The sequence below is a fragment of the Oratosquilla oratoria genome, chromosome 7 (genome assembly GCF_046742065.1).
Source record: "Oratosquilla oratoria isolate Oo_2021 chromosome 7, ASM4674206v1, whole genome shotgun sequence".
In the NCBI taxonomy this organism is placed as follows: Eukaryota; Metazoa; Arthropoda; class Malacostraca; order Stomatopoda; family Squillidae; genus Oratosquilla; species Oratosquilla oratoria.
In genome coordinates, this window is record NC_134783.1 from 36,104,037 (window position 1) to 36,115,333 (window position 11,297).

At 39.6% G+C, this 11,297-nt stretch overlaps 1 protein-coding gene across 1 annotated transcript in view; it reads right to left on the minus strand.

Moving 5' to 3' along the window:
• Positions 1-11,297, minus strand: part of LOC143026787 (uncharacterized) — a gene marked incomplete at its 5' end in the record, with an annotated part of 48,815 nt that overhangs the window by 24,671 nt on the left and 12,847 nt on the right. Inside the window, 2 exon segments of the mRNA XM_076187561.1 lie at positions 97-186; positions 356-439. Coding sequence (XP_076043676.1) covers positions 97-186; positions 356-439 — 174 coding nt within the window.

The window sequence follows — 11,297 nt, forward strand, 5'->3', positions numbered from 1 at the left end:
TTGGCTACTTCCCTTGTAAGGGAGAAAAAGCCTTTGGTATGTGTATTTTTTTTATTATCATTATTTATCAAGATGAATCAAGAACGGTTAGCTTACCAGACTTTCTGCATGACGGTTGAGATGATGCCCGACATGATGTCATTGTTGACTCCCGTCCTCTGCACGGCCTGGTTCCCGCCGTCGCTCCTGCAATATTATAATTATTATTATCATCATTATTATTATTTAAGAAATCATAAAAATGTTGGAAAGGGTTGTGGTGGTGGTAAAAGAAATGATGTTGGTGACGAAAATGATGATAACGAGAATTGTGGATTAGTAAATTATTTAAAATCAATCAATGGCAACAACTTACTTGAACAAACTGCCGAGGACGCTCGAAGCGATGCCAGAGATAATGTCACCGCTCGGAGCTTGGCCACGGCCGCCGCCGCCGCTGCTAAAGAAAACAAAACAAAAACAAAAATTAATCAAATAAATGTTACTTGTTTCTTGCAGGTTCTGTCGTCCGGGACTAGACAAATAAATTAGATTAATAAATAAATAGATAAACGGAGTAATTAATTATTTTTAAATAAATCAATTAAGGAAATAGTGAAATATTAGCCTCAAACCCGCAAATATAGTGATGCATTACAAACCTGATCACCCATAAATTTAATTATGAAATTTATATTCTATATAATTTTCTTTTAATTCAATGTCCATCTCATTGAAAAAATAACAATTCAAGTATCAGATACAAAATGCATATCTTAAATACTTAGCTAAGAAAATCTATTTGCAAAGAACTGAAAATCACAGGATCATTAGCCATGCACACACCTTTAACACTATATTCGCTTACCTTAGCGAGTTTCAAAACTCAGTCGACAAATGACTGGGTGATCTGTGTCGATTAGGATTTTTACAAATGGATTAAAATATGTATTGCATTTAATCAGACTTTCAGCGAACCTTTGTGTGTGTATATATATATATATATATATATATATATATATATATATTTTTTTTTTTTTTTTTTTTTTTTTTTTTTACACCCAGTGTTGGAAACTTCATAATGTAGCTGTAGAACAGCTGCAAACCAAAATAACAAATAATGTCCGACGGTGTGGATCGATCTCGAGGCGAGTACGTTTCCAGCTCATCAATATTTATTGACCAATAGATATCGTCAATCCTCTTTATATTGACAAACCGTGACGTCTCTCGTGGTTTCCATGGCAACCAAGACATTTCTGTACGTCTTTCTAAGGTACTCGAGACAAATTTAACACTTTCAGTATCAAATGAGTCATTTCAGTATCAATACATGCGATTCAGGTGTTAAATTATTTTAATATTTTCAATCTAAAGTTGTGCGAAAAAAAGATCCAAGCAGAAAAAATTGGAGATATTTCAACCGAGAATTGTATGTATATATATATATATATATATATATATATATATATATATATATATATATATATATATATAATGATATATATATATACACATATATATACACATATATATACTTATATATATTATGATAATACACACGAAATTGAAGAAATATATACAAATCGCAAGCAATATCGAAAACATACGAAAAAAATATATCCGAAAAATAGCGAAAAGCCCAGATCCATTCACAGGACGGGGAACATCATGCAGATTATAAATAATAATGATAAATGAGAAAATAACAATAAATAAAATGGAATGTTCACTTATACATAGCTATGTTTTTCTTTTCTTCTTCTTCTTCTTCTTCCAACCAATTTCGGAATCACACTCAGTTTATATAACTTACAAAAAGGCACCATATTTACGAATATATTTTGTAATAATATCCATTCAGTTTTGCAGGATCTGCCGACATCTAACTCACACACTTGTTACAATATATTTATATATATGTATATATATATATGTGTGTGTGTGTGTATTTACCTAGTTGTATTTACCTAGTTGTATTTTACGGGAAGGGGAGCTATGCTCGTGAGGTCCCGTCTTCATATCTCATTTTATCTAAACTATTTTTAAATTCATGTATTGTTTTTGCACACACCACTTTCTCATCTAACTTGTTCCAACTGTCTATTGCTCTGTGAGGAAAGCTGTTCTTTTTCAAATCTCTTCTATAGTTGTCTTTTTTTATTTTCTTTCCGTGTCCTCTTGTATTTCTGTCATCCCATTTTATCAGATTCTCTCTATCAGTAATTTCTATGCCTTTCATGATTCTGTAAATAGCTATCAAATCTCCTCTCTCTCTTCTTTGCTCTAGTGTCTGTAGTTTAAGTTTTTGTAGTCTCTCTTCATATGATAGTTTTGAGAGTGTTGGTGCCAGTTTAGTAATTGCTCTTTGTATTCTTTCCAGTTTTTTTATACATTTTTTTGTACTTGGTGACCATATCGTTGCTGCATATTCCAATCTTGGTCTTATCAGGGTGATTAGGATTTTCCTCACCATTTCTTCATCCAGGTATGTAAATGCCACTTTGATTGTTCTTATTAAATTATAAGTTTCTCCAAAAATCTTATTTATATGTTTCTCAGGTGACATATTATTCATAACAATGACTCCCAGGTCCCTCTCATTTTCTACTCTTTTTATTCCTTCTTCTCCCAAATTATATGATCCTGTTATTCTGTTTTTGCTTTTTCCAAATTCCATTATACTACACTTTTTTGTATTGAACTCCATCTCCCACTTCCTACTCCATTCTTGTACTTTATTTAGATCTCTCTGTAGTGATTCACAATCCTCTTCAGTTTTCACTCTTTTCAGTAATTTTGCATCATCTGCAAAGAAGCTCATATAGCTTTCAATTCCTTCATCCATATCATTAATATATATAGCAAACATTATTGGGGCCAGAACTGTTCCCTGCGGGACACCGCTTATTACTTCATTCCATTTTGAGTGCTGATCTCTTATCACTACTCTCATTTTTCTTTCTTGCAAAAAGTCTTCCATCCAATTTAGCAATTTACCTTGTATTCCTCCTTCATATTCTAATTTCTTAAGCAACTTCTTATGTGGTACTTTGTCAAAAGCTTTTTTTAGGTCTAGAAATGCACAATCAGCCCATCCATCTCTTTCTTGTATTATATCTATTAGTCTTGAATAGAAACATATTAAATTGGTGACGCATGATCGTCCTTGTCTGAATCCAAATTGCCTTGGATTTAGTACGTTGTTTTTTTCCAAGTATTTTACCCATCTACTTTTGATAATTCTTTCACATATTTTTGCTATTGTACTTGTTAGAGAGACTGGTCTATAGTTGGTAGGTTCTTCTTTATTTCCTCCTTTATATATAGGTACTATATTTGCTTTTTTCCAATCTTCTGGAACTTTTCCTTCTTTTAAGGAACTGCTTATTATGCTATGTATTTTGTCTGCCAGTTCATTCCTACATTCTTTCAGAATCCAGTTTGCTATTTCATCTGGCCCATGCGATTTTCTGACATCAAAATTACCCAAGTGTGTCAATATTTCATTCTTCGTTACTTCTATTTCTTCCATAGGGGGGACTTTTTCCTTCCACTCAATCTCTTCAGGTTGTATATTTTCCCTTGTAAACACTGATTTAAAATGTTTGTTCATAATTTCTGCCATTTCCATTTCCTCAGTGTATTCAACTCCTCCTTGTCTTAATTTCTCCAAGTCTTGTTTGTTTTTCAGTTTATTGTTTACAAATCTGTAGAATAGTTTTGGTTGATCTTTACACTTTTCTATAACATCTTTTTCATATTTTCTTTTTTCCTCTCTGCACTTTTGTACATATTCATTTCTATAACCAGTATATATTTTCCATTTTTCAGGTCTTCTGTCTTTTTTCCATCCGGTCCAGGCTTTGTCTCTTTTGTCTTTTAACTCCCTACAACTTTTGTTGTACCAGCATTTTACATATTCTTTTTCTTGTTTTTGTCTTGGGACATACTTTTCCACTCCTTCTTTGTAAATTTTTGTCAAAATATTCCATTTCTCTTCCACTGATGTTTCTTCTTTGTATATTTCTTCCCAGTTTTCTTGTTGGAAGAATTCTCTTATTTTATCAAAGTTTGTTTTTTCATACATCATTCTTCCTTTTCTATATTGTTCATTTCTTTTCATATATTTTTCTTCATTAAGTTCCAGTTCAATCAATATGTGGTCACTTTTACCTATTGGTGTTTTATATTCAATCTTGTCCACTATTCTAGGTTCAGATGTAATTATTAAGTCTAGCCTCGATGGTTCTTCTTCATTTCTATACCTAGTGTTCTCTTGTATCCATTGTGTCATTGAATGGTCAGTAATCATCTCAAGTAGAGCATTTCCCCATGAGTCATCACCACTCTTTACTGTCATTTCTTCCCAGCAGATTTCTTTGCAATTAAAGTCGCCCATCATAACTATTCTTCCTCCGTCTTCCATTATTTTAGTTAATGCTATCTTTGTGTCCTCTAACATACTTTTATGTTCACTCTCCTCCCATGAGGCTGTTTTCGGAGGCACATAATTGATCACAAATTTTCTGCTCTTCTTATCTCGGTCTTCCACTTCTATCATAATCATCTCTACTGTATTCTTTCCATATATGACACCTTTCACGTTTATATCCTTCTTTGTCAGGAACATAACTCCACCCCCTTGTTTTTTCTCTCTGTTTCTAATCCAATAATTGTATGTATCATGTCCTACACTGTTGGGTGGTAGTGGGCCTTTTAATTTTGTTTCTACAATTCCCATTATGTCCGGTTCTTTTTCTTTCAAATAATCATTCAGTTCATTTAATCCTGTTATCAATCCATCTATATTTGTGTAAGACACTCTTAGTTTTCTGCCACTTCCATTGTGTTCTCTGTTTCCCTTATGTTTTTCTTTAGTATGTCGAACTGCTTTATTTTCATGTTCACTACTCTCCAATAGAATCTCTCTTTCTCTGACTCCGTTCTTTCCTCGTTTTTTGCCTTAGCTTCAATTCTTTTCTGCTTTTCTGCCTCTCTTTCCTCCTTATTCATTTCTCTTTTTATCCATACCTTTTTATATTGATCATTTGTTGCTAGTTTCCCTGTCTTGGATAGAATTTTCTCTGCCGTTGTTTGTGACCTGAATTTAATCTTAATTGGTCTGGTCTTATCTGTACTATATTTTCCGAGTCTGAATTTTTCCTCAATTTCCTTTATAATTTCTGGTTCATCTTCCTGGACTAATTTTAATAAACCGCTTACCCTTTCATTTTCCTCCTTGATTCTTGCGGTTCTATCTGGGTTATGTTTCTCTTCCATTCCTAATATAATTATACATTTCTTTTTGTCAGCTAATTCTCTTACTATATTCTCCTTCTGTCTCATCACTTTAATAACTGAGTCTTCATTATGTTCTTTCAATTGCTGTTTGACTATGTCAGTGAATGAAACCTTATTCCCTTCTTGAGTTATTCTCCAATTTTTAGCTTCTGTAGCTATTTTCTCACTGTTTTCATTACTATTCTTCTTCAATTTCTCATTCTCCTCCTTTACATTTCCTGTCTTTTTAGGTCCTCTACTTCTTCAGTTAAGTTTCTGTTAGCCTTCTCTAGTTGTTCCAATCTTTCAATTCTCTGGAAGATGGAGTCTACCTTACCTAACTTACGTTCCAAGTCCTCGATCACCTTATCAACTCTCTCCTCTAGTCTTATCAGTCGGGGGGGGGGTTGTGTCCCCCCCACCCTCTTTAAATCCCTGGAACATATTCTCGTCACTTTCTACTGTATTTCTCCTCTCTATACTTCTAATCTTTACATTTTTATTTGCCATTTCGTCATCCGGTGGTCGTTTCATGTTGACCTTACGCCCGTCTGCCTGGGCCAAGTCCTCCACATCCTCATTTCCTTCCATTTCCCCAGCAATCCCTCCCCTTCTCCTCTTTTCCTACTTACCTACTGCCTCACGAGCAATTTCCCCCCCCCCCTGCAAATACAAAAAGGCACTTCTCTTTGCGTTGGTATCCTCAATCTGCACTTTTCTTCAGAGCGTTCGTCAAGCCGTCCGTTCGTTGAAAGTGTGTGTGTGTGCGTGTGTGTGTGTGTGTGTGTATTCACTTGGTCTTTGGATCACGTGTTGGACTCGTGATCGACAGCTATTTCCCTCCTGGAAGAGAGCTCAGAGCTCGTAGGTCCGATCTATGGGTAATGCTATGACCTTGCACACACACACACCCCCAACTCCCCGCCCACGAGAGTTGGAGTAACACCCCTCAGCGCTGCGATACTGATATTATTTCAGCCCCGGGCGAGGATCGAACCCGGACCTCCGTAGTGGCAGGCCAGAGCTCTAACCACAGCGCCATGAGAGGTGTGTGTGTGTGTGTGTGTGTGTGTGTGTGTGTGTGTGTGTGTGTGTGTGTGTGTGTGTGCGTGTGTGTGTATGTATGTATATTAACTACACAATGACAAATGAAAATGAAGGTGTAGAAAGTAGACCAGAAATGATAGAAGAAATTCCATGTTTTAATGTTTCGACCCACAGGGTCTTGATCATAAAAATAACAATGAAGTACAACATGGACATTTTATACACAGTCAGGTCATCTCTTTGGACGCAACAACACCTCCTAGGCGTCCCTAGAGATGACCTGCTTATGTATAAAATGTCCATGTTGTACTTCATTGTTAGCTCTGTGATCAAGACCCTGTGGGTCGAAACGTTAAAGCATTAATATTCTCCCAATTATTCTTCGTCTACTTCCTCCATCTTTAGTTTCATGTGTGTATATATATATATATATATATATATGTGTGTGTGTGTGTGTGTGTGTGTGTGTGTGTGCGTGATATATATATATATATATATATATATATATATATATATATATATATATATATATATATAAAATCTGAAGAGTCTTCCAGAGAAACGCTGGAAAGTCTCCAGAGTAGATCCGAGGAAATATCCTTCCAGGACAAGAAGTCATTTACGGAATTATCTTGAATGAAATTGGTTTGGAGCCTAGTGTTCAATTGTACTGAGAGAGGCAGAGAGGAAGGGAGAGCGGGGGGACGGGTGATAATGATGGGGGAGTAGGAGAGGTCAGGTGAGTATGATGGAGGTAGTACGGAGGGGTTGGGTGATGGGGTACATTTTAGGGTGAATATTGAGGAAGGAGGGATAGAACCCGTCGGCGGGGGGGTGACGATGGGGGGAGGTTGAGAGGGAAGAGGTTGGGGGTAAATTTGGGTGAGGGGAGTGTTTGGGAATTACATGTTTTTATTTTCCTTTTTCGAAATCCTGCATTTCTTTCTTTCTCTCTCTCCTGGTGTTACATGCACGGCGGTGGCATGCATTTTTCAGTCATTCATTTAATTTTGTTCACTTGTTCACTAAACTACTCTCGCACTCTGCGCTTCCATCTATTCAACTATAACAGCTTGATGCAGCCCAAAAATAAAAGTACACAAATACCCATATTTATAATAAACAAAGCATAAAAGCTAAAATAAATAAATAGATAAAAAGTGTCGACCGACCGATGCTTCGGACAAAAGTCAGGGTCGGATGAGTTCGGGCAGTAGGCATCAGCACCCACCTGGGCCCCTACCCTACCTGAAGAACTTCTGGAAAGCCGCGACAGCCACGGCACCAATCAGGTCATCGTTCATGAAGCCCTGGCCTCCTGGCTGCTGCTGGGGCATGCCCATGGGCTGCTGGGGCATACCCATGGGTTGCTGGGGCATCATGGGCTGCTGGGGCATCATGGGCTGCTGGGGCATGCCCTGGCCCCCCATCATTTGCCCAGCGCCTCCCATTCCTCCTCCTCCACTGGTGCAGCGTGCGAAAATGTATCAAATGTGTTCGGGAACACCTCGCAAGGGGAATGCCTCACAGAGACTAAGTCAGGCCTAATGGTGTTTCACGATATACGGCAAGACACTTATCATGATTATTCTTTATCTTCTTTTATAAATCGATTAAAAACCAAACAGAGTTCATCTGTGTGTGCCCGAGTGGGGTTCCTATCCTGCGTCTTGTCTAGGTCTCTGTCTAAATTCAACCGCATATATGTCTGTGTGTGTGCGCCTGTGTGTAAGTGTGTGTACATGTGTGTACATGTGTGTGCATGCTTCGCACTACCCACCCTGTCTTGTCTAGGTTCTTATATCTAAGTTTACTTCCGTATAGCCCACATCATTTGTGTGTGTGTGTGTGTGTGTGTGTGTGTGTGTGTGTGTGTGTGTGTGTGTGTGTGTGTGTGTGTGTGTGTGTGTGTGTGTGTGTGTGTGTGTGTGTGTGTGTGTGTGTGTGTGTGTGTGTGTGTGTGTGTGTGTGTGATTCACCTTGGTCTTTGGATCACGTGTTGGACTTACACGCGCACACACACCCAACTCCCCGCCCACGAGAGTTGGAGTAACGACTCGAAGCGCAGCGATACTGAAATAATTTCAGCCCTGGGCAGGATTCGAACCAGATACCGGCAGCACCGCCGTACTGACAGTCTGGGACTCTACCAACCGCGCCACCGAGTCGCGTGCGTGCGTGCGTGTGTGTGTGTTTGTTTGTTTTGAGCCCCATCTCTACCTGATCAATCCCTTGACAATGCTCGAGGTAATGGCCTTGACCATGTTCTCGTTGAGGGCGTTGGAGGCATCGGTGGCCGCGATCTTGGCATCCGGCTGTCCTCCTCCGCTGCAGGAAAGGGAAGGGTCTCGTGACGAAGGATAACCAAAGAGGAGGGCGTCTTTGAACCCCAGGCCGGGGTCCCGATCTGGGGTCCTCCCTGGACCCCCTGGGAGGGACCATGGAGGACACCAAGTAGGACCACAACCCGAAAACTAGTGGGAGTTAGTGGATGTTTAGCGACCAAGATTAGTGTTGAAACGTGAGTGGTCTTGAAGCTCAAGAAGAACAGCAACTCATAAATCTCGTCTACGAAATGAGGACCCTTTAGGATCAGGCCTTGGTGGAGGATGACATGGCCAGGTGTTCACTTTCATTATAATAATTCATAGTAACCATAATAAATAGAATTACTACGTCAAGGCATGCTTTGATCGTGAACTCTGAATCAATTAATATATATATATATCGTTTCACTGTTTTACTTGTATATAGTGATCTGCCACCTCGATCACAACGGGAGACGTTCAAGTCGTACCTAACAAGGCCCTCGATGACGTTGGTGGCGATGCCGGAGACCATGTCCTCGGACACGCCCGCCTTCTGCAGGTCCTTCAGGGACCCGTCCTTCTTGTCGCTTGCGTGGAAGTTGACACAAATATATACATTTCTTCACATTTATTTTCACAAAAAAAAAATGAAAAAGAAGACGACTGCAGAATTCCAAAGGGAAATGTTTGATTTGAGAGCTGGAGCACAAGTTTGAAAATCGAGATATTTGAAAAATCAAAATTGAGATATTTGTATACCACTGGTAATCAGGTTACGTTGGTCTTCAAAAATACTAGTACACATTTGTAGTGTGCGTGTATGTATATATATATATATAATATATATATATATATATATATATATATATATATATATATATATATACATACACATTATTAACACAAGCACATATACATATACAACAACAGGAAACGGGGACAAGACACACAGGATGTCCTACCTAACAAGACCCTTGATGACATTGGTTGTGACGTCAGCGATGATGTGGTCATTCTTGTCGGCCTTGTCCGGGGCCGCCATCTTACCCTCCTTGTCACCGCTTCTCGAGGATAAGCGGCCGAAGGAGGAGGAGGAGGAGGAGGAGGAGGAGGAGGAGGAGGAAGAGGAGGAGGGATACGGGGAGGTGAGGGAGAAGCGAGAGAGGGAGGAGGCAAGGAAGAGGATATGGAGGATGGGAAGAGGATGTGGAGGGAAAGAAGGAGGAGGAAGAATGGACGGAAGAGGGAAGAAGAGGAGGTGGGGAAGGAGGTACGTAGAGGGTTGGGGGTATGTGAAAGGAGGAAAAGGAGGGAGGAATACACAAAGCAATTAGAGATGAACAGAATAGAAACAATCTTATTTCCCCATTTAAAATCGTGGCACGCGACTTGGACTTTATTCTGGCTAGCGTCGGACGATTTTATTCAGTTCTGATGGATCCCATTGAAGACTGGGTACCATCCTTCATGATCAAAATCGCATAATGTTCATCTTAGAAAATATATGAAGAACGCTGTGATGAACAAATCAAGTGTTCACTGCAAGACCCCAACATCAGTTGACTGAATAAACTTGGCCACATGAACATCATTCTTGTCTAACTCCTCGTAGCTGCTGTCCCTGGTTTTCTACATAACCTCATGCTACCCTTGTCCCTGGCCTTCTAGATTTAGATACTCCCATGCTATCCTTGTCCCTGGTCTTCTAGATTTAGATACCCCCCACGCTGCCCCTGTGTTTTGTCCCTGACTTTCTAGATAACCCCATGGTGCCATTATCCCTTGTCCCTGGCCTTCTAGATACCCGAATGCTACCTTTGTCCCTGGTCTTCTAGATTTAGATACCCCCATGCTGCCCTTGTGTTTTGTCCCTGACTTTCTAGATAAGCCCATGGTGCCCTTACCCCTCGTCCTTGTCCTTCCCTGGCCTTCTAGATACCCTCATGCTGCCCCTTGTCCCTTGTCCCTGGGCTTCTAGATAACCCCATGCTGCCCTTTTTCCATACCCCTTACCCATTGTCCTTCTCTGGCCTTCTAGATACCCTCATGCTGCCCTTGTCCTTGTTCATGCCCTTGTTTCTCTTATCTGCCCTTACCTGGGCCCCTCGGGAGAGAGAATGACCCTCCTTACTTCAAGGAGAACCCAAAGTTCGACCTGATCTTCGTCAGGAACTTTTCTCTTTCAGAAAGCTCCTTGCTCCACTTAACAAAACCCAGCAGTCTCTCATTAACCCACCAAATCCTGCAGAAGTAAACGGTCCTGGATTTGGAGCTAATAGAGTTCATTCCAACCCACACATTACCCAGTGATCTTCGATCCCAATCTTGAACAAATTTTCAGACACTGAAAAAGCTAAACTGTGCGCGTTAGCAACATTTTGCAAAGAAGGAACAAGGCCTACGATTGCTACGACATTTGGTCACAATCCCCAAAATTTCGTTTAAGAATATGCTAGTCTACTACACCTACAATTCTAAACCCCCCAAAACATTCTATAAAGATATATTATTCTATTACACCCACAATCTTTAACCACCCACACCATCCTACACAGACGTACTATGTTGTATATAATACATACTAAGGTATTGTATGTGTGTGTATATGTGTGTATACAATCAAATCCAGCAGTCGCAGAGCCCCGATCCTGGGACCCCTTGTCTAGGCATGCAGCCTGC